At 29.5% G+C, this 26,097-nt stretch overlaps 1 protein-coding gene across 3 annotated transcripts in view; it reads right to left on the bottom strand.

Moving 5' to 3' along the window:
• Window positions 1-26,097, bottom strand: part of Ccz1 (vacuolar fusion protein CCZ1) — a 70,234-nt gene that overhangs the window by 17,877 nt on the left and 26,260 nt on the right. For all 3 annotated transcript variants that reach the window (XM_076454102.1, XM_076454103.1, XM_076454104.1), the window contains exons 4-9: window positions 23,857-23,979; window positions 20,097-20,183; window positions 17,565-17,695; window positions 10,099-10,143; window positions 6,799-6,939; window positions 4,187-4,332 (exon numbers count right to left, since the gene is read on the bottom strand). In XM_076454102.1, the coding sequence (XP_076310217.1) occupies window positions 4,187-4,332; window positions 6,799-6,939; window positions 10,099-10,143; window positions 17,565-17,695; window positions 20,097-20,183; window positions 23,857-23,979 (673 nt within the window). The remainder of the gene's footprint in view (window positions 1-4,186; window positions 4,333-6,798; window positions 6,940-10,098; window positions 10,144-17,564; window positions 17,696-20,096; window positions 20,184-23,856; window positions 23,980-26,097) is intronic.

Here is a 26,097-nt window from a genome sequence, read left to right as displayed (position 1 = left end):
TTAAACATGAAAATAACGTCAAAAGAAGATAATGCATCAATTCCAATCTGCAGGATTGATTAAAAGACTGGCACAAGAAGAATTTTGTTGTTCTATTGGTTTTAATTACCTCTTATTTTTAGGTACTTGTAATAAAGGAGTTTAATCAAAGCATGTTCACAGTCTGCAATCCAAGTGGCATTGCACCATCTGTATTTCTGAGCCCTCAACTTCAGGCATGCACCAAGCCAGTAGTAGCCATTTTAATACTTACTTCATTATTAATACTGTGTAACTTTATTTTAATTTTTATTATTGACTTATTGTTACTCAGTGTAAAAAGATGGTTTAGTACTGTTAATTCTACTATTATTATATGGTTGGTGAGTTTGGTACTGGCCTTGGTACAAGTCTCCTCTTCACAGCAATGTTCTGAAGATTTTTCAGAATAAATCAATTATTTAAGTAACATCTATCCTTTGACTTGAGAAAAAATAAAGTTACTTTAACATAAATGCAACATTATGTACTGTACCATAAGGTTTATTACCGTTCTTAAGACTTTCTACATTTAAGTCCACTGATACAGTTATTAATAAACTGTATGGTTGAAGGGTGTATTATACTCCAGAGAAAAATGAAATATTATAAAAATCAATCATGTTATCATTTCTTGAATGTTTGTAAAAAGAATAAAGTTATGCTTAAATCTTTAAGTTGCAATAAATCATGTTTGTCATTTTAGGCAATATTATAGTACTAAAAGCAAATATTAAAATTTACAATTAAACAAAACTAAGTTAAACTTCTTAAAACATAATTTTGAGAGGCTTCTACATCATTAAAAATAAATGAATTATAAAGATTATGTACTTCTAATTAGCTTCATTAACAATAAATTTTTAGTTAAAATTGACAAAACATTTGGATAAACTTAATTCATTAACACAGGTCAGGTAACATTTTCATTAATTATTCTAATAATGCAGTATTTCATTTTTTAGATTATTACACAAAAACAAGTGTTAGAATGTGGTTTAAAGTTTGTAATTCTTCCTTCAAATTTGTATATATATAGTTTTTAGACTACACTGTTATACACATATAAAATATGATGCAAATATTCCCATTCCCATGCATGTAATAGCACTGCAACCAGCTTGGTTATTAATTAATGTACTGCAAAATGTAGTGTGATGCCACATGCGACAATGTTAATAAAGTTAGATGTTACATAATAATTTATACAATAAGTAGTTGAAATTTATTTCAGCATGCTGGTATGCTGCCAAATCCTCCCCCTGGCAGTAATGCACATGTGTGTAATGTGAAGTAGAGAGTACAAATGTTAAGTGTTCTAAAATAATAAAGTAGCCCTGTAACAAATTCCCAACACCATAGAAGGATACAATATTGTACCTTACTTCACTTCTCATGACAACTATGTGTAAAACAGTTCTTTAGATGCTAATGTATTATACAATTATAATTTGACAAATTTGTTAAATTATGTTCTCACACAATGTATAAGTTTGTAGGTTTTGGCAAACTGTGAAATAAAGAGAATCTTGTAGGGTTATAAATATAGTGGCTTTCCCTCATACTTCATAACACGTGTTTAAATATATGCTTTAAGCAGTATTCTGGATTCTTAAACTTTTAAACAGCCTTATTTCCACCTTATACAAATCTTTTATTCAGAATTCAGATTAAAATAAAAATCACCTACACTTAAAAGAACTTCCTTTATTTAAAACATTTGAAATAGTATAGATATTTAAGTCATTTCCAGTTATTTTTTTTAGGTTCTTCTCAGAGAACTCCAGGTCATCAACAAATAAAAATACAGTTTTATACACACTGTATTAATTTTTAGTATAAGCTACAAAAATATTTCAATTAAAAATTACACTCCCCTCCAACAGTTTGGGAAAACTCTTGTTTCTAAATCAGATTTTATTTATTTATTGATAAAAATTCTAATAATTATTATCACTACTTAAGTAAATCAGTTTCATTCTATTCAACATCAGCTTTTTTAACAAAACCAGATCATGTAATTATTAATTTTTCTTATCAAATTAATGACGTTGGAAAGACAGATTTAGTGCATTAGTTACCTCTAGCATTTTTCCAAAACAAATTACATTATGACATTTACTGGTCTTTCTGTAAATTTCTGTTGAGACAACTACAGAAATGTTCTTTACTTCCTTACATCAATGAGTACAGTTTAGCATTTTTGAATACTCTGGTGTATAATTAGCACAGTAATTTGAAAACTGATGTACATCACAAGCCTGCTTTTTTTCAAACAGTAATTTCATTGATAGTAATATCAGTGAAATGTTAAACTTTCACCCCTAAAGTTTGTCATTAATTTCTTGGGCACATCAATCTCATGTTATGTAGCATAACAATCATAATATATAAAAGAAGTTATCTTCTATCCTATGCAGAATCCTCCAACACATACAAGTTGGATGCCTTTTTAAATTTATTGTTGGAATTTTCTTTTTCTGTTATTGCTTTAAGACAGTCATTTGTCACCTGCAAACAAACATTCTTGTTCTAATTGTGCAGATGCATATATATACATAGACACGCATACATATGCTCTCTCACTAGGTAGTTGGGTGTTTGTATAAAATAACAGTCCTGGTACACCTGAGTATTCACTGAATGGCATGTTTCTTGTTTCTACAAAACATTGCCATTACCAATGAAAACTTTATAATAGTTATTTTAGCAAGGATAAACAGTAATTACTGATCTAAAAAAGCCTGATAATTGTTGTACCAAAGCCAATCCTAAAACACCAAAATTCACCATTGCCACTTCTTAAATTATAAGCCTTTTAGTTTTTTTAAATACATAAGAATGCAATTCTATAACAGTTACAGTACACAATGTACTTAAAAATCTTTTATTTATCTTTCATATTTTCCACCTCTTACTTAACATAAAGGTTTCTAGCCTTACAAGTAATAAAAACTGATTCCGGTAAATAATAACTTACAACTTCAGTTTCTTTAATGCAAGTAACTTATAAAATAAATCAATAATTTTACAGTTAAATCACTTATTACCAAGGATAGTGAAAACAATATGACAAAACACAATATACATTATAGTAGTTAACAGTATTACATTACATAACATAACAGTGAAGCTAGAGAAACAGTTGTAAATTGTAAACATTTTTGAATTACACATCCCCTCTTTAGGAAATCTATGAGAAAAACAAACTTAATCTTTAGCATAATTACTAATATAAAAATGCAATAAACAGTTTTAGGAAATAAAACATTCAGGTTAAAAATAAAACAGAGCTATTTGAACAAAGTACACTTGTAGCTTCACAATCATTACATCCATAAATCAAAATTAAAAAGTTTTCTAGGGAGACAGGAGAAGTTGACATTTTGTTGTGGAAATACATAGAAATTACATGGAATTTGAAGTTTAAGTACAGTTATGTTAGAAATTTCTATGCATTATTTTTACAGATTTGCTGAAGACAGAATACGTAATACCGACATATTTGTTATACAGGGTGTTTGGAAAGTCACTGTGCAGTTTTGTAATCATATTTTATTCAGTCTATTTCAAGCCAGCAACTGATAGTGGTGTTTAGAAACAAAATAAGAAGGATTCAGGCCTGTATTGATGCCAACGGGGGTCACTTTCAATACTGTTTATAATTGTCATTCATATTTACCTCCTGTGCACAGTGACTTTCCAAACACCCTGTAGATATTTAAAATTTTTGCTATGGTTCTAGTACTCAATATTAGAATTTATTTTCCAACAAATGAATATATCATTAAGAATAATTTACATGAGAGCATAATGAAGGTAAACAAAAGAATGTGAGGAACTGTTCACAGTAAGTAAACAAAGGTTTAATGATCATAATTTTTAAATGGTAGCACACTTCAACTTTTCAGAGTTTAACATATAACATCGAGGTATGAATGATAATGATTTAAAAATATGTTAATATATCTAATTACAAAATGTTAAAAAGAAACTGAGTAACTATATGATAGCTTCTATAATTAAACTTTATGCTTGAATAATAAAACTGCTTTGTCAAGAATGATTTATCAAACTTTCAACATAAAGTATATCTTATTTTATGGAGATTATGATGGAGCTAAAGTTACAGGTAGTGAAATATTACTCTTCATAAAACTTTACTTACATTCAACCAACATGCACACAGTTGCACTCAACGCTCTATAGATAAGTAAGTGAAAATCCTCTACTGAATCAGGCGTGGTGAGAAACAAAGTAGGAACAGTGCTTAGGTTGACTGTTTCATTTTGGGATGAGAACCCGGTCATAAACCTAAAATTATAATAAAGCTCTTTTTTCTTTTATCAAAGATGAAAGTAAACCATTGAAAATATATGTGCATACAAAACATACACACCCACACACAATATTTCACTTCATGTACTTCTAGTATATACACGGGGTTCTTATGATACAGAAAGAATTGGCCATGTATTCTTACAATTACCATGCAAAAAGGAAGAAATTTGGAAATTTTCAGTAACTGCTTCCCTTTAATGTAACATGAATTTGAGTTTGGTCATGAGTTTATGATGTTGAACAGACACATGTATATTAATTTAAGATCAAAATTAACAACCCTTGCATCAAATACTTATTAAAAGTACAATAATATAATCTTCAAATTTATATAACTCTTTAAAAACTTTACTAAAGGCGCTAGGCCTTACTAACAAGTTTTACATATTTTGGTAGGTCAACACATTATCATCACAACAGGAAAGATGTGAAAACACCTATTGTACTGTTTATATATCTTCAGATAAATCAATTAGCATAAACAGTGCTGCCATCTCTATTTTTCTTTTAATATAGATTTCAAAAAGTAAATTTTTCTAGCCCAACTGGACCTGAATCCTTATTTATGATTCATTTTAAGCTCTCAAATATTTCTAAAGATTCTATCTTTGTGTAATCTTAATCATTAATGTCAAATATACTATAAAGTTTCTGATACTATAACTCTTATTCTCCTGAATTTGTGTTTTGGTATAGTTGTGACAGGCATTGGCACATCTAGAACACTAAACTTTCCAATCATGGACAAATAACTACCAATTCTGCAACATCTCCCTAGTTCCAAAGCAGTATTCTTTTTCCACTTTTTCATGCCAGCCTTTTAATGATGTGATAAATTTGAAACCTAAATTCACTAACTGATTTTCATCACTAAGTATTGTATAATACATCAAGCTTGTGTTAATTTGCTAGCTTACTTATATAAACAGAACTACAGTTTAGTTACTACTAGCTCTATGATTAGTGCATTGTTGGAAGCAATGTAAAGTGGAAACAAAAATATTGGTGTAGTCATGTGCAATTTAAACAAGTTCTCATAAGTTATAATGCTAATATACACAAGTCTTTGTTTTTCCGATTTCTCAATACACTTGACTGTATTTCAGCTTGTATTGTGAAATATATGCATATTAAATTCATCTTACATTTCCACAGAATACCTTGTTGTATATTCAGAAGATTTTAATAAAAATGCAAAATAAAGGCACTATATTCCTAACGTTATAACATGAGATATTTAATAGTTTACATTACCAAATATTTTGTTATGTAATACAATATCAAAAATGTTCTAAACATCTTTATTCAATTCTTAATAGTTTTGAAATTTTAAGTTATGATTATTAAAAGCCTTATTTTACAAAATAATTGATGATTGTCTAATGTTTATGTTGTTTTGCTTTATATTTAAGCTACTTAAAGAATATTCAAATACTAGGTTTTTACTTTGGCTAAATAAGTATTTTCCTAATAATATTTAAGATTATTCATTATAAGCCATTCAAGTAACTAAATAGTTATACGTACAACACTTCACTTTCAAGACTCCAAAGTTATCATAAACAAACTTATGAAAGTTTAAAATAACACCGAATTGTGTGGAATAACAAGTATGGAAAAGTGTACATACTGTGTAGCATTGTTTAAAAAGGTTACTAATAAGTGAATACATATTTTATTATTTCTAAATTTTAAGAAGCTCAGTTGCTTTGCATGTGTAACACATTTTCACATGTAAAGTTTAAGATTAAAAAGTAACTTAATTCTAAATTATTGTGCCTACAATCTACTTTTTATATTTTATTGCCATTTGATACATGTTAATTCTTAACACATTTCAATAAGTTTAACCCCACAAATATTTTAGAATTGATATTTTTATTTCTGCACAGCTGCAGATGACTTTGCCTGGAAACAAAACAATCTATTTGTTAATTATTTTTAAAATAAAAACAGTGCTAACCTTATTTGTTAATGGTGATAGTAAAACTTAAGTGTGCCATTTTATTTACAGTAGGTTAATACAAGAATACTATATATTTTAAGAAGCATAATAAATGATTTATTTGCCAAGAATTACATTTGTGTGAAAGAAGTTTGCAGAAAGAAAATACTTTCTGAATAAATCATGAACATAACACACTGGAACCTTTTTTTATGCTTGTCAGTTGAGGGTGTGCATGTAGTAATTAATTAGCAAATTTCACTAGTTTTCCAACTTTATCCACCAAGACAGCAAAATATTATGTACATTCTGATAGACAGAAAAATTAATTGATTAACAAATTACACTAGTTGTACAAGTCTGTGAACCATGATATAAACATATTATGTTCTGACATAACGAAAAATCCATATGCTTTTAAAAATGTATAGTAAGCTATTTTTTATTACATTTAAACAATATTAAACAATAGTTACTAATAAAAAATAATATACCTCCCATAATGAGATCCCAGACCAACTTTAGACGAAGGCATAACAGAACCACCTTGGATCTCTGTTTCCAGGAATGAAGGAATGAGTGATAGTGTCAGGTACATATATAATACTTGCATGTTATCCTGTTCCAATCCACTCCTGACAATAAATAACATACATTTACTAATGCATACATTTTTTACATGTAAAAAGTTTGTTATATTAAAAAACAATACATTTATATTGTATGTAATTATGTTAAATCTATAATGTAAAGCATTTCTAAACTGACAGTTTAACAAGTATCTGAGGGCAATATTCTATTACTACACATTATGATTTATAGTATGATTCAAGCACCTTACAAATTGGTCATCCACAACTCCAGAGAAAATGCCCATCTCTGGGTGAGAAAAGATTCCGTGGTGAATCAGGGTAGTGAAATAAAGTGGTTGAGGCAAGATAAATTGATTACCAGTTTCCAATCTGGTTTTCTTGATGACAATGAAAAAGTAGGGATAAAAACCTTTGGGATGGATAGGGAACAGGTTTGATGAGCAATTCTTAAACTGCTTCTGATGGATGATGACTGGTTATAGGGTCTTGAGAAGGAGGAAAGGAAATAGAATAATAAATCCTTCTGACAGAACCTGAAGCACCCACTGGTTGCAAACAAATGAATTCCAGCAATGAAGAAACTCAAACAGAAGAGTTCCCCCACTGCATTCAAACCCAACGGTAATGATGGCAAAGATATGCTACAGATGAATGGTTGTCAGATAGAACATGACCAGATATAGTAACAATGGATTGTGACAAAGTTTCCAAATACTTTAATTAAACACACTCAAACACTGTGTAAGAAAATGTTTCAGTTTATAAAGATATTTATGTCAAACTTGAAAACTTAACTATCTATTTCAGCAAGTTTTAATTTTTAGTATTTTAGACTAGTATTTGGTATATTGTGTATAAACACAGATCTTCAACCAAAATATCACACTCCTAAAGAAAATGTTCATTTAAACTTTACGTAACTGTTCTCTATGAGAAACAATTAATCCAATATTAAAGCCCTCTCTATGCTTATCTACTTTTTTGAGAAACTTAGTTATTAAAATATCCAAATATAAATTTTAAACTTAAATATTTTCAACTTCAAATTAAATAAAATTCATTTTAAAATGTGTAAACGTAAATACTAAAAAAAAAAAAAATAAAACAAAATATGGAATTCAGAAATTTATTATAAATAATACTGTATTGGCAGTTTCCTTATTTTCTAAGATAATTCAGGGAAATCTACATACTAACATTTAGCATTATTTGGAATATCAGTTGGAAAACAAATGTACACATCCTAAAATACAAGTTATTTTTTTGTAATGTACACATAAAAAAAAAAAAATTGTGCATTTACACATAGGTTTTACCTTTTTGCAGTTATTCTTAAAGTTAATCCTACTTTATAGTAAAGTTTATATCAGTACTTAACTGAATTTCTATTTATATCAAATGTTGAATTTAGAACACAAAATAATCACAGGTAAAAAGATTATAATGTCCTACAGCTATTATAATTTAATTGGTTTTCTATAAATGTGTTAAAATAATTCCCTTATGTAGCCAATTTGAACTCAGTAATAGCAACTTCAAATCCATAGGGCAAATAATTCCAAAGCTGTCATTAAAATGAGCTGATCTTACAGGTAAGTCAATAGCTTAAAATATTCTTTTCATATTGATCATAAATAATGTAACAGCATATACAAGCAAACTTATTTTATGACAGGCAGCATATAAAAGAAGGATGTAGTAAGTGGGTTTGAATTTTTTGTTTATATGTGAATAAGGCAAAAGATTGAATGCTATAAAATTAAATTATGTCATAGCAATAGCTACACTATAAGTCATGAATATTAAAAATTCGTAACTTGGAGCAAAAATACATCACATGGTACACAAAGGTGCAGATTAAGAATTTTATTAAATATTTTCCTTTCAAATTAAGAAACTGAAACTTATTTTAAAACTTTAATTATAAAATACATTTTGATTGATACTAAAGTTAAATTTTGAATGTACCATGTAAAATGACATATGTATACTTTGACCCATTTACACACAAAGAGTTAAGAAAAATAGTGCCATGATCTAACTATGTTTCACAAGCTATTGAGATTTGCTACAAATGGATCTCACTTTCTGTTCCACAACATTAAAATCATGGTGTGGCTGCATTATTAGTAACTGAATGATGACCATTCGTTCCTCTATTTTAATGAAACCTTGCAAGTTTCAAGCTATATAGTATTTCAGATATGTTTTCCTCAAGTACCAAACAGTGCTCAATGATTGCTTCTCATGCCTGAGCAGTTTTTATCACCCCAAGTTTTCCTTCTCATGACCAATCATCATTCAAATTCAGCCAACAGCTACTAAACTGAGCATAACTTAGTCCAAATGTTTCATTAAGCAGATGCACAGGTATGATTTTCATTTAAAATGTTCTTAAGTTTAAACCAAAAGTATACATACAAACAAAAATACCCTTAATTTCAATAAACATTATACATTGTTTTTAAGGTTGTAGCAAGTGGATATTTAACTTATCATCAAGTATAATGACTGAGAGAATTATAACCAAATAAAACTAGAAAATGGCTGACCAAGGTTATGTTAAAATGTAACTTGAACAGAGCATGGTTTGTATGCACACACAAGTTTTGATGCAAAAAACAGGACACAATATTCTTTGGCTTTTTTTGGATTTTGGGTTGTTGTTTTTGGTTTTTTTTATCAATTTATCCCAACAAAGTCTCACTGATTAATGAATTGAAGCCAGAACTTAATAAAACAAGTTTGACAATTAATCTATTATTAAAAGTACTTAGAAATAATACATTTATTTAATTCATTATAATTAATTAATACATCAGAACTTCATTAACACTTAATATTACCTAATTCATATCACTGGCAAGATTTCTTAACTCCACATATTCTGTTTGATATTGCTTAATACCTAAAAAATTATATTCAAATATTATTTTTCATATGGATGTCAAATACACAACTAGATAGACCAATAACAAAGAAATGATTACCCACACTTTTTATAGCAATCAAATCTAAAAGTAGTTTAGGAATAGATAATACTAGTGTATGTGTAGTTTTTCATAGCTATTTAAAAATACTGATAAAACTTTTATTTTAATTCAAGATTAGTAATAAGTGCAACTACTGTTTCTAAGGTATTTCTAAGTTAGTGACCTAAGTAATAAAAGATGGTTTGTGAAACATATAAATTCAACTTACCAGACCAGCTGGTCATTATACAGGAAAGCAGTGTACTTAATATGGCTGCAAGAGATTAGTAGTGCTAATTGGTAGTCAAACCAACATAAATATCTTTATACCAACAAATCAACCTGGTTAACTTAAATTACCCATACATGTTTTCAATTAGAACTATGTGCAATTAAAACATAAATGAAACCATATTTCTTTACAAAGATTTTAGTGATAAATACTAAAAATAGCTTTAATTAAATGACTCATAAGTGTCCTAATATTTTAACAGAAACTTTCACCAAATTACACATAGAAATATAAATACATTTCTTTTTACACATATATGTACTTTCAATAAACACTGAAATTTATTTTTGAAATTAAGCACAAAGCTGCACAGTGAGCTATCTGTGCTCTGCCCACCACAGGTATCGAAACCCAGTTTCTAGCAGTGTAAGTCCACAGACATACTAAACTGTGCCACCAAGGGGCCCAATTGGACATTTAATAATTAATAATGACAAAATTAATAAACAGAAAATTTCCTTTCTGGTAGGGAATTGAACTCCATTCTCCTACATGACAAGTGGATAGACAGGAAAGAGTATGCTGTCCAACAGTGTTACACCCAAGCTCAGCATCATTATTTAAAAAAACAAGTCCAATCAATATATACACATGAAACCAAGCACATTAGCTTTATAACTCAGAAAACAAAACAAACTCTGTTCATACTAGCAACTCAAAACAAAGGCAAAGGACCATATAATTTCCAAGCATGAAGATAGTTTCCAAACACCTTGGTGGATATTGTCTAATTGAAGTTATCTCAACAGAGACTGCTAATGTGGAAAAGGCAGAGATAGGCATTCCTGCAGATACTGAAGAAGTGGAACCATGCTTGGGCAATAAGGTGCAATAAGGAGTAGAACTAACCACAGTCAGAATCTGGGGCAACAGTAAAATTAAATGAAAGCATACTGATATAAACTTGTTCAGGACCAACTGAGCTCATCTCCTGCCAGTACTTGAGGATAAGGTAAAGACCAAAACAATTACAGTTTAGAATTTCAACATGTTGCAAAGGTATCGAATGTTGGAGACCCTAACTGAGAGCAAATCCACTGAAAAACCTGTGATGTTGCATCCATTCTGTTGGAAGAATCCAGATGAGTCAAGACAAGTGACCTGCAATTAAATTCATTACTCCTGGAACATGACTTGCTAAAACACTGATATGATAGAAATGAGCCAAAGAGAAAAGATTCAAGGTATAGCAACATGTGTCTTGAAAATGTGTGCCTCCTTGAAAAGAAATCTGAGATACCACTGTAGAACTGTTGCAATGTACCATGACAATTTTTCTCTTCAAGAGGGATAGACCTTGAAACATTGCCCAATTTACTGCAAGAAGTTTGAGAAAGTAAGCCAAAGTATGCTGATCCAATAACTGTAGGGAACAAGACATAACTATCCTGTTGTATAACTGAGTGGTAAATTTCCCAGTATGAACAGGAGAATAAGGAGAAGTATAAAAAACCAAGTAGTCACTTGTTGTCCTTTTTTGCTAACAAGAAAAGAGTAGAGTCTAATGCAATAAGAGTATTCCAAACCTCACAAACCTAAGTAAACAACCAAAGAAAAGAGTTTAAAGGTGGCTGGTCAAAATAATCATCTGTTGAGACTAAACTAGTAAAAGAATAAACCAGAAAAAGTAAGTTTAAATTCTCACCAGTTGTTCCCAGGACACTTGCAAAAGCTGCCTCAGAATCCCTCTCTAAGAAACCCTCAATCCTCATGTCTCCATTTTATAAAAGATCTTCTCATGGATAGATTTGACTGAGAATGACCCCACCCCTCACTGCTGACAAAACACTAGATAGTACAGGCATAAGAGAAGAGGTCTGATTGACCGATGTAGTTGAAACATTAACTCAGAATTTCATACCCATCAGTAAGGTTTTATAAAAGTAACTTACAAACAGAAATAAAAAATAACCAGAAAAACACCAACCACATTCAAAATCCCAATGTAATTTGTAACTAATCACAACACTCCTGTTGATAGAATCCCATGCTGAATGCTTTGTCACGAAAAAGTGATTACGTTATCTGAATGAGGTTCTTATATATAATACCTAGATAGAGAACTACAGAACTATTTTCAAGATGAATGATTTTCAGAATTGGGAGGAACAACAGAACACAGATGAAATGTTCTCAGGATAACAACCCAGACATGTATTAAGAAAAGAAACACTAAAGTAGCAGAAAACCATTTTCATCCACATGAAAAATGGCTAATGAATTACATAAGTGGTCAAATTAGTGGACACTCAGGAATAACCAAAGAAAAAGCATGTCCTCAAGCATGGACTCATTAACATGAAGAAAATGCACTGGGAATATCAGAACTTAAATAACAATGAAAGCATAAATAATACCCATCCAGGTTGGAACTGAGACAACTAGTGATACTAATAATTCCATTCCCAGTATCTTTAATACCATGCAAGAACGACAATGCAGAGGTTTTAAAGGTACTTGAAGAAGAATTATCATCCATCAGAAGGCAATACTGTCTCACAGCATTGCAGCATCAAAGTTGAAATTTTTCTGGAACAAATGTTAGGGTATATTTGACATGCAAGACTTGACTGGATGAATTAATGCATGGAGTCTCATAGAATGAGATTCCATGGCATTTTTTTATATAATCAAAATATTTCTCATCCTCAGAAACCCACAGATTTATGATCAAGGGTACTGTTACCTAAGACAAGTGCAGAGGTTAAACATTATATGAGTGATGCTTGGGTTAATTGGTATAAATACAGATTGTTGATACATAATAAGAAACTGTATTGAATTATTTTACCTTTCTTGTTTTATACTGCTTACTGTGAAATCAAAATTATTTGCAATCCTAGACATCCTGGATATGGTTAACAATGGGTGTTGAATAGTAAAAACCAAAACTCACAAGCTACAGGTTTCATTAAATCTGAAGGAAAGCTAAAAGTGGGAAGCAAATACTGAGACTGAAGGTCTACTGATGTTATGAAAGTAAAACAGCAAAACAATTTTGCAGATTCATCCCCATTTAGCTTGGTGTTTACTAAATGCTACAGGGAGTAAGAAGGCAAAGGCATAGCCAAATGGCAAATGTAATGAGATTTGACCTTAAACCTGTGCTTAAGGTGGTTGAAATAGCTTGTGCAACTGACCTATCATGCTTACTCTGATAATTCATTTATGTAAAGGCAGGAAGCTCCATGGAACAAGAACCATCATAAAGTACAAACAACTGATGTTTATTCCTCAGAAAGATTCCATTCTTGCAATACAGTGTAGTATTGAGCTGTTATACATTTTTCACTCCTTCTAGTTTAAGTTTATCAAATTTCTTTTCTACTTCTGCATACCTCCTATGGTAGAAATACAGAACAGCTTAATAATGTTTTTAACTTTAATTTTCTCCAAAGGATAATTTGATCAACTGGACATTAAGTATCTTCTCATCTAATTCTCTTATGGCATGCTGAGTTATTCTTATTGGCAAATTGAGTGTACTTGCCCATTATCTTTACTGCTGTTGACCAATAACCAACTGATCTAATAGGCACCAATCACTGTTTTCTTGTGTCAGGAATGTGAAGCTTTATTTTAATATTCCAAATTGTTGGAGCCTGAGAGGGCAGAATTTCACACAGATATAACACAGACCATCTGGATTTGAAGCAGAATTTAGATATATTTCATGCAGAGTTCACCACAATTTCAACTAAACAATACTGGTGTAAATGTTAAAAGAGACTATTTGTAGAATAAGAGATTCATTTTGGATTTAAACCATATTTTGATGGCATTTTGTAACTGTCACTTCTAAAGAAAAACTCTCATTAAAGTTCTCATTTTTGATTACCACTAAAAAATTTGTGCATTTTTTCTGTAATTTTACTTTTCAATAACTCATGTAATTCTCTTGTAACTTAAGTTAAATTTCTTTTTCATTATGTGGATCATTTTGGTCTCACCAACAATTCAGTTACGCATTTGTTTATACTTGCCAGTAAGTGAATAGTGTATAATTTGCATCACAGGATAGTGGAACATTAGTTATTTTTATTTAAAATACACACTACCATTGTAGAAAGTTAAATCTGTCGGTGTTGCTAGTCACACAACCTTTCTTTTTTTGTAGATATACATACAAATATACAATCATTTGCCTTGTATTGCATCAGCATATTGTTCTTTTTGTAAACTTATAAAGCCCTCAGATTAAGAGTAGTTCCTTGTGTGAATCTGTGTATGTATCTCATTCTTTGTGATCCAACAACAATATAAAAAAAGGAACACAAAAATCTGAATTCTGCAGCCACCAAATTGTAAAGGTAGACCATCAAAATTGGTATACTGCCAATGAGGAAAACTGCAAAAATATAACATTTTGCTACCAAAAATGAGAAGCCAGTTTTACCAACAAAGAACTGCATAAGAGCCAGCCACAAAGTTGTATAAAGTAAATGTCATTGTAGAAAGTGTATCAAAATATTAATGAGAATAGAATACCTTTAAGGAAACCATGATGGAGTAGAACAACATAGGCAATAAGAAGAATTAGACAACAAGATAACTAACCTTGGCTAATACCTGTGAAAGATAATAAAATAAAGAGTAAAGCATAGAGAAAAATATTATTCCAAGACAGGCTCAAAGCATCCATATCATTAGAGAAAAGGGACTCGGAAATGGAAACTAAATAAGGCAACAAGTGATGCACAACCAATGATGTGAAAGTAGCCAAAGTAATAGAAAAACTGAAGCAAACAAAGGTTGTGAGTCTCACTTGTATGCTTATATATGCCACTGCAGTTGAACAGTCTGTAAGACTAAAACACAGCATAGTTTAACAAAGGTGGTATAACCATTGCCATACATGTTGAACAGTAAAGTTACAACAGCACAATACAAGAATAAGATATTGGAGAATGGTACAGACTGAAGAATAATAGTTCTCCAATATATCACCCCAATCCCAAGAGAAAAAGGTACTGGTGAAAAATCTCGATCCATACCTGATGAAAGAAAGGGGAAATGAGATCATGTAACTTTTAAATAAGCCAATTTGAAGGTAATCAAGAATAGTAGAAAGTTTCTGTGGACAACATATGGAAAGACAGACTCCACAAAGGGGCAAGCAAAATTCTATTGATGGTGTCTCAAGTAAGCACAATCTGTGGGAATTACCTCATAAAATGAAGCCATACTTCCCACACCAGAGAGGGTGTGTTTAGTAGATAGAGAAGTAGGGGTACCCACAATTTCATGGATTGCACAGAGCCAAAGGAGATGGATAAAGAGTTCCTGGGAGAGTATTATTAAAAATGTTAGATTAACATGATATTGTGCAAGCACAAACCAAGACTTAGACTCATGAATAATCCAGCCCATAGAAGATGTAAACTGTAAAATCAACCACTGGGTAAGAATCTTTCAATCATCCAGGACAATCAATACTGAGTGTAAAGAAAATCAACTACTGGTTTGACTACATGTGCAAAGATATAATATTCTTAAGTCACACAAAACATAAAGGAAGGCCAGAGACTGATAAACTGCTTCAATGGGGGAACTGACACATGTAAATAAATCTCTGAAATCCCCCCTTCATCATCCAAAAACTTTTACAGAGGAATTTTTTTATTATATTAAATATTCTTATGGGTTACACATAGTAAGTACAAATATTCACATAACAAATGATGCTAGAAATTGATGACCAGTCTCAAATCTCCTGTTGCCTTTGACACTACAGAGAGATGAGAGTAAAAACTTTGAGGTAACATGAAGTTAACCTCTTGTTATGTAAATGCTTTGAAACTTCCAGATAAAATTGTAACAGAAACTGGAATAGTTGAAATAGAATGATGAACCAAAAATGGAGTTAAAGGATCTGATAAATCCATGACACACAAAGCTAAGAGGCCTAAAATGAATAAAAACCTGAGATACCCCCAAAAAGCCCAGATGAAGAAGTAATTTAGAAACCCATCCTGCTTACATCAATGCTGGGCAACATGAAAAGTAAGAATAATTCAGCAAGCATCAAACAGCTTCAAACATAGTATTCTGGAAGATAATGACAACCAGAACTCCTGTTGGCAATCTTCCTTTTAATGTAAAACAAGTTAAAATAAAATGCCTTGCAAATATGAAAATTAAGCAAAATTTCCATTTTTTAAGATATATAAATATATGGAGGGGAGGTCAGATTATTAAAAAAGACAAATACCCTGAAACAATGCTCAACAGGAAAAACTGCCAAAAGGAATATGACAATCACATAGTAACAGAAATAATACTAAATGAACTAGATTCAACATTGAAAATATTACATGTCTGAGAGAAGAAGAAAAAAAAGTGTCATCAGGAGTAAGGCAAGCAAATTCAACTCTGGAGGCAATAAGGTATAATCAAAAGACTGACCTTTACTTAAACCAAAATAAAATGTTATGTGTTACATAAAATAAGCATTTGCATAATTGTAATACATGCCAGGAATACAAGTACATAACAGCATAAGTACACTGAACAACAAGGGTTGACATTGTTATAAACTCACCCTGCATACTATAAAAAAAATTGCTTAAGTAATGCCTCCAACTAAACTACAAAAATTTGGATAACAGCAGATATACTTGTATCAGAAATAATGTTAACAATTGTCAACAATAAACTCTAAATAAACTGTAATGGAAAAATCAAAGCTAATGCAAGATCCCTTAATGCTTGCACAATAAATAATGTGGAAAACAGGTGACTGGAGAATTATGGATAAGTGACACATGCTTTGAAATACATAAAGAACAACTGGAAAATTTATCATGTTTCATAAACAAAAGGAATCCAAAGTCAACAAAGAAAGGCTTTCAGTATTTCAAAAGGTAAGTCTACCTGATGTGAAGGTAATATTTAAGTAAACTTATTGTAAGACACTGAATAGGTTCTATCTACAACTAAGTAAAGCTGCTATAGCTTACTATTATTAATTTCTTGTGTACAGTTCCAGATCATGATGCTTTACAGAGCAACATTCAAAGTTTAAGAAATTAACTATTATCAATGTATATCAATAAACTTGGCATCAGAATTTTGTTTTACAATTCAAATGTTTATATTATTTAAGTTAAAATGGGACGTCTTGGATAACAACTCTATATTGGATGTTAGAATTTGTATTTGTTAAAAGCCTAAATTATTTTCAAAGTTTATGTGAGAATTTTTAATGTAACAAGCCATATTGATGGTAGCTTACTAGTATATTATAAAGCTCACTTTCTCAATTTTAACATCTACCTCATAAAAATGACACCATCCCATACTAAACAGTGCATAGTCAAGTAAATATGACATTCTTATGCTGGTATATTAAACAAAAATATTTATTTAATTTGACCAGAACACATTAAAAAAACAACTCTTACCTAAAATTGGCCTCAAGTAGATTAACAAAACACTGAACTTTTAAAAAAGCATATTTGTCCAATGGAAGAAAATGTATACCCTGATATACATCCAGCAGATCTGCTTGGCTCAGTTTTAAGACAGGTAAGTACTGTGAACACAACATAATAATAAAAATGATTAAAAACAAACAATAAATTTTTCACTTTGCAATAAATTAATTTTAATCTGTTATGTAGATTTGCTATAGGAACATATCAGACAAAGCTGAATAAAATTAGAATTAAAATATTTGGCACATTGTACAGGCTGAAATTTTGAAACATGGCAGCATCATATACAACAAGCATGATTTACATGGGATCTTAATCATGGTTTAGCCTTTTTTTGTCTTGCTAGAATCATGCCATTCCTTGGTTCCCACAAGAAAGATGACATGTAATGTAGTTAGAAAGATAGCTGCTTTTCTGTACACAACAAACACACAAATCACTTGCTGACTGCAAGCTAGAAGCAAATTTGACCATCTATTGATTTGTTTTGATATGTATAAAAAGCTAAGTTTGCCCTATGAAACTCTGGTATCTAAGAAAGTTTCACAAATTTGCAGTGTTCACCAGACCCTTAGAATAGATCGCTGTTTATTCATTTGTTTAAAGTAGGAACAGTAAGAGTTCTCACAGCAACTTTGAGTTCGATATTTATCTTTAGCAGAAACCTTTGGGGTTTCAATGTGGATTATTGTAGATCCTTATTTTCAAGGGAATCAGAAATAATGAGACTGAGATTTGTGTGTATCAGGGTAAAATTTGACTTGCCAAATAAAGTTAAATATATATTTTAATTTTATAAAATATTGATTACATGTAACAAGTTTTACCAAATTTAATGCAAATAATCTAAACTACAGGAACACAAGGAAAGAGAACCAGTTTATGGTTTGTCTCCAGCCTTCAACAACAACAAAGCCAATTCTGCACATAGCACTAACATTTTGATGCTGTGTATTACAAATAAATAATATTACCAAGTTATTATACCAAACAGCTATCTATTTTTAAATATATGCCATTATTTTGAATTTATATTGCAAATTTGTAAAAATTATGACTGTTGACTACATAAAATTGAAAGATGTTATAATACATCACACTTCTAGGAGGTGAAGAGTAGGTAGCTATCAAACTCATACATTATATTAATACAGACATAATATTTGCAGAACATGGCTATGACACAATAAATACAGTTTCTTGATGTTTGAATTAAACTCTCAGTCATTGTGAAGTTCATCAGCAGGAGTGCAATTTAGAAATCTTAGAAATCTTTTGTATACAAAAAAATAAAAAAATAAGTTTTTAAATTAATTATTTTTACTTAAGATTTGTTTGTAAATGTATGAAGTCAGCACACAAGGTGATTTTCATGTTAAAACTAGAAAACGTTTTTTTATCTTACACTTGTCATTTACATAACCTCTAATATCCCCCTAAATAAATATCCAACTAAAAAAATATCATTTTTTTTGTTACAATCTATAAGGTAGGTGGGTAACTACTTTTATGATGATTGCATAATTGATTAAATTGACTGAGTCAGTTTTATGTTTGAGTATGAAAAGTAACAGATGATTGATATTATTTACCAAAACAACTCATGATTCATAAAAATTTACAAATACTTTTATTTAATTTCATTGCTTTATTGCTCTTTAAGTAGAGTCAGATTAATAATCCCACATGGCAAACTGAATGATGCAATGTAGGAGAATACCTCATGAAGAAATTTTTTTTAAACCATTACCTAACCATATCCAAACTGCAAGTTTCTAATTTTTACATTTCAATTACTTTTATAACTAGAAAAATGTGTATGAAAATAAGAAATTTATTACTTGCATTTAATATCATTTTTGTATATCAATCTGCTGATAAAACACTGCCCTACTATTTTGTAATTTGGATACCACTACATATTTAAATATTTTTTATTTGCTTATGTATTTAAGAGCATAAAATAACTTGCACAAAGCAAGTAATGTTTTATAACTATTATTATCTAACTTGATTTATATACAAATTCCTAAAAATTATTTCTAAATAATGTTGCCTAGTCTTCTGACCTAACACCAATTTGGAAAGTCAGATCCTAGGTCACTGATAAATCTTTATCAGTTTCTGTAATGTTTGCTTGACCTTGTTAACAATTTATAGCCTGAAACAGTGACTACTACAATCAGTAAAATAAAGTAAGAAAATAAGTATGTTAATGAGTACCAATCAAATTCAAATTGACTAAATTTATATAAAATAGAATTTTTGGAATAGCACTGAAAGTTTTTAATTCTAAAATGAAAAGTATTCTTAAATTTTTCAAATCAGTTTTATTTAATTACACCCAGTAACTGTCTTTGATGTACATTAAATGTTTTACTGAGATTCTTATTTTTATCATTTGAATTTAATGTTATTTTTGCACAAACAATCTATAAATGGTCCATTGAAATTCTTAAGTTATTGTAAAAAAGAAAAGTGAAATGGATTATATTTTACCTTTTTGTAAAATGCTAATAGTTTTTCTTTAAGCATCTCAACATTTTCACTTTTACTTAAAATTCTTTGAAATGTTCCATTGAACAACTGAAAAAAAAAAGACAGATTAATGAAATCACTGAAAACAAATGTAAGAACATTTGAAGCAGCATATAAAATAAAATTATATTGGTATTTTCGGTAACAAAATCACAAATCAATAATTTTATTATGTCAACAAGTTTGTTTCATCATTTGTCACACAGTTATAAACATTGATTTAAAAGAAAAAAGGTATACACATAAGTGATAATTTATGCAATAGTTTTCTACCAAAAAGCCTGCAATAAAGTTTTGAAAATGCTTTAGATATTCCAGGATCCAGAAATAATACAAGTAATTACATTTAATTAAGAAAAGAGAAAAATGATATCATTTTAACATGTCATATTTTAGCATACAAACATTTATTACACTAAAAATGTTTTTTTGTTTTTTTTTTAATCAAATTCCATTTTCATGTACTCTAAACCTTTGAATTTAAGAAATGATTAAAAATGTATACCTTGGCAAGAAAAAAAAAGAAGGAAAAAGGAAGGTGATGTTTATATGAATTGTTTTACTAGTATCATGGACAGTATTCCAACTATAAAACAATTTCATACAAACACAATTCTCCCTTATATTTGTATGGAAGGATATGCTAATTCAGGTTTTGCTGTACAGAATTCTGGTATAAAAGGTACATGTATTGCATTACAGATGGTATAGCAGCATATTTACATGTTAGTGGGAAATAACTTACCCGTGCTTTACAATTATTGTTAAAGCTAAGAGCTCAAATCTGCTCCATTGAATTTACAAAATCTTGGTTGCAATGAAGTTATATATCTCATAAAAGATTTGTTTCTAATTTTCAAAAGCTTATGTTGTTAAAATATTAGTTAGCATATAAGTAGAACTCATCACCATCTATAAAAACAACAAATTCCACATTCAGTACTTTCCTAAGAACACCTTCCTCCAATATTGATGATACCCAATCTAATGGCCATAACTATGCACTATTACCTGATGTTACAACTCTACTATTACAAGCCTTGACAAAGGAGAGTAAGGTTGGTCTTACCACATATTGACACTTTCTACATATTCTCCAATATATACGAATTTCGAGTTCCTACACAGAATTCAGTACATAAAATTCTAAATGTACAGTCAGGTGAATTGATGGGTATACCAAAAAAGATGATGGCATGAGCATTATGTTTGTTCTCAGTGATTCATGTAAGTGTTGCTGTGGATTTAAAAGTGTGATTTGACACACCACCTGATGTAGCCCTACAACTCTTATACTCTAATAATTAAAATGTATCAGTTTCATCCAGTGGGATTTTGTGATAACAGTTTTAAAGGAAGCAGTCATAGAAAACTTAACATTCTAATTTAAACAAAAAACATACATTGTTATAAACTTACTACTTACAATGTAGCTTAATTCTCCTATCTTTTTTTTACCAAAATCCTCAATCACCAAATCATAAACTTTAATTCTAATTTTAATTTGATATTCTTTTCAAATTAACATAACTGCCAAATTTTGAAGTCACTTAGCTGTTGAAAGAGTATGGTAAAAAAATTTACAAAACAAACTAGTAAAATGTTTCATGTCAAAACTGAGTTTCAATCAATAATTTTTTTTTCCTAGCTCATCAACATTTCCTTTTGATTTCTCTTTTCCCAAATCTTTTCATATTAGTTACATTTTTTTTTAATTCCTCTTTAAAAGTCTCATACTATTACACTACTGAATATCATGAGTGCTAGGCTGCAATATATCAAATAACTTGCTTGTGATAGGAAACAATTATACAAATATTTGTAAAAGGAAATTTAAAATTTTTTGACGAGAGACTACACATCCAAAGGTAACATTGTAGGTTTCTTGATAGCACTTTTCTTCTATATTTGTAATATTTTTTTCAAATAATGATACAACTTGATCCCAACACTTATCAACTATTACTGGTGTAACAAATATTTGTATACATTTCTTTGTTTTAATTTTAATGTATTAGTGTAAAACAAGTGGACTGTAAAATATCAGACCCATACATATAAAAACTGACAATTTTCAATATTCAACATTCACTCAAAATAACTACTTCTTGGATTGTTGAAACTTCTTTAAGTACCTGACTGACTATTTATGTATAAAAGTATTTATTTTTATAACTCAAAATTAATTTGGAACTTCAAACAAACTACATCTTTAAGTTGAATAATGACTTACTCTTTATCAAGACATGAATGTATCCAAAATAACATAAAAGAAGGAATGAAAAAAAAACAACTTATAAATTTCTTTAACTGATTCTCCTATTAATAAATAGCTGATAACACTTTTCTCATATTAAAGTAAAGTAACTCTTCTATACTTTTGGGAGACCACATAAAATACTGTAATGTGGACCAAATACATGAATCTGAGTAATCACTTCCTAATTATCTTTATTAACAACAATGAAACCATTTTCTTTAGTAGATTTAAATAGTATTCAAGAAAACTCAACCGTTTTCATGTCTTCTGATTATTCTTTGTAAAGATTAGCCACATGTGATTTAAAAATATAAGGAAGAAAGCTTAAGTGGACTGCACTATACTTAAAATTTAGCATTACTAAAACTCTTGAAACTTAAATAAATGAAAAAATAAGTTGCAACTGCAACAGTTGTAGCAATAAAAGCTCAAAACAAATTTGCAGAATTTAAAGACTAACAAGTTCCTAAATATTTTAAAATGAAAGTTATGTATATAGAAACACCTACCAACTCTCAAGCATAAAAAGTGCAATTACCAAATTTGTCAAAAAAAATTTAACATATAGTTTATTCAACTGAATATTCCTTATCCTGTTTTTTGTCTTCAATGAAATATTTACAATATTCACATAAATTCAAAAACTTACAAACTTTTAAAGTTTTACATGGCAGTTTTAAAGTTTATTTCTAATTTCTTTTATAAAATATTTTCATACTCAATTTTGCCATACAGAAAACATGAGCTTGAAATTACAGACTTGTGCTCTTTGAGAAATAATTAATTACTTTGTTTTACATTGTTTAAATTTTCAAATATACCAGCATTATTTTACTGGATAGGTTTTACCCTTCAAGTTATTTTTATTTCAATATATTATGCAGTTTGAGTGCTAAAAGTTTTAAAATTAAGACTTTTAGCATTGTGAATGTATATGAAATATTGAAATAAGAACTGATGGAAGGTAACTTCAAAATATTATAGAAAAACTTAATTTGAAATTAAGAACCAACTTCAGATACACAAGACTTCTTACCTCATAATGTTGGGAATGATTCTTACACAAAATAATTAGTACTCTTTTATTTCTGTTTATTTAATTGCCACTTCCACATTACTTTTCAACATTTATTATATCATACTGCAGAAGTATCTGAAGTTTTTATCACTGTATTTATGTTTTTTTTCTTCTTATTCTTACTTATTATTTATTACCCAATTACTACCTATATTGGGATGTTCTACACTTCTCAAACAATTCTCTAATTGTTGGGAAGTTGCTGGTAATATTAGAGATTATTTCTCTCTGAATGCTGGAACAATAAAATTAGTTGTACAGACAGAGAATTTAACATACATCTTTTCAGCATTTAATGTTTACAAGTTTTTAAATAAATTGAATGTTTTTAATAAACAGACATTGATATGATATAATACTGAATATTAAAAACGTTTTCATACCCTGAACATTAAATACGAAGTTTTAAGCACAGACTTGTACACATGATCTTGAACATCATCTGCTAAATATTCAATGTATACTTGGCCATCTCTAGTTCTCTGCTGAGTAGGGACATTCACTGTCTGTAATCCAAAATTATAATAAACATCATTTTTATTCACCAATACAAATATTATATGCTATTGTAAATATTTTAATAAAAGAATATTTAGTAGATAAAAAATCTCAAATTGTGTGGTCTACCTTATACTTCTTAAGAACTTACAAATTATATTGGTCCACTGTCAATCCTTACATAGCCAAATTATGTTCCTTTATTGTGGTTTAACACGTTCACAACACATATTGGCATGTTTTATGCTTTTATACAAATATTATTTAAAATTATCCTATAGGAATTACAATATTTAGATATTGGAGATAAGTATCATTAATTGAAATCAAAATCCATAAACAGATATTTTTCAGTAAACCTGTTTAATGCTCCAAAACACTAACTGTTAATACTTGTTGCAAAGACACTTAGAAAATTAACACAATTACAAAATTGAGTAAAAATATACAATTGAACATTTCACAAATTCTTCACTTATTCATAGCCATGGTTTCACCATAAAAGACATCATTAGGTATAGGCTGAAATGTTATCCCTCAAGTAACAATATGTTATCAGAAAGGAAAAACAGCATTAACTGTACACGAAAATTTCAGTCTGATGATACCTTTAACTGCATTAAATAAATGATGTGTTTGTGAAACATTCAACTGTCTTGATTTTCCTCATTTCTGTAATTATTGTTTCATTAAATACCAACAGTTTCAAGCATCAATTATATTAATATAAAATTATCAAAACTTAGCAACTATTTCTAATACTTAATGTGTAACCAGGTTACAGACAAACAAAATGACAGGAAGTTAAAATCACTCAAACTCCAAATGACATAACTACTCAGAAAAAAACAAGAGTAATATCTCATGATGATAATAAACGAAGTAACACTTGACAGTGAGATCAAAGGAAACACATTGTGAGAAGCACAATCAGCATACAAAATATACTAATGGGCTTGGGGATATGCCCCTCAGAAAATTTTTAAAAACATAGGTGCTACGAGATTAAATCTAGAACAAATTTTGCATTAAATATGGCTTATCAACTGCATGGCTGTTTATATAAAATGCACAAACATCCAATGAAAATTAAATCATAATTCTGTTGTAACAGTGCATGGGGAGCTAAGTTTAAATTTGCATAAATATGTACATTTTATTAAAATAAAATACTATACTATCTCCAGGCAAAGTAGGTGTTAACTGTTAAATTATATTACTAATCTAAACAGCTCTGCACAAAAACACTATATTAGTTATTTCAGTAATGTATATATGTATGTATATAATAGCCAATGATTGAAATAGCTAATATACTATTTTGTGCTCCATTCTTCTGGGGTGATTTTCCACCAATAAACAACACAGTTTCATTGTTGATAACTGTATCATAATGATTGTATATTAAAGCTAGAGCACTCAGACTTTCTTCACTCCATGTACAACCCAAGTGGTTATTTAACTTGTAGAGAAAAGATGCCAAACATTTACATTAACATAATGGCAGTGTGGCAGAGTTTCAGTAACATAAAGATACTTAGCACACAGAAATATCTTTTAAGCAGTCAGCCAGTACCTAAGGCATGTCATGGAGAAGTATAAAAAGTCATTTTCTCTTCCTTCAAAGAAATTTTTCATCAAACATACGAGTTTACAAATCTTTCCTGTAAAAGTCTCTAGAGTGTATGATATCATAGATAGAAAACTTTATTGTGAGTTATGATGGCACAAGTTTCTGAAATGAAGCTGCTTACTTTACATGTGCATCAAATCTGGAGGAAAAATTATTGATAATGTAGTCAAGAAAAGGAATGGTTACTATCTTCTTAAGATAATCATCCAAGGAACTATATTCTGCATTTGTGCACTGGAATTATTATTAAATCATAGGAAATGTTAAATACCATAAGCAATTGTGCTATAATCACATGAGCACTTTTTTTTTTGTACATCACAAAAAAGCAGAACCATTTCAACCCTCTTCCCACAGCCTCTAGGGACCAGTAAAATGTAGCCCAGCTCAAACTGAATATTTATCATATCTGTCCAGTGTATAATTATTCTACATATTCCAATATTTAGATCAGCAAATGTATGGACTTTAAAATTATTTTTGTTTCCACTAG

This window comes from Tachypleus tridentatus, chromosome 9, assembly GCF_004210375.1.
Source record: "Tachypleus tridentatus isolate NWPU-2018 chromosome 9, ASM421037v1, whole genome shotgun sequence".
NCBI classification, from domain to species: domain Eukaryota; kingdom Metazoa; phylum Arthropoda; class Merostomata; order Xiphosura; family Limulidae; genus Tachypleus; species Tachypleus tridentatus.
Note: the sequence above shows the minus strand (reverse complement) of the source record. Positions and strands in the feature narration are given on the sequence as shown.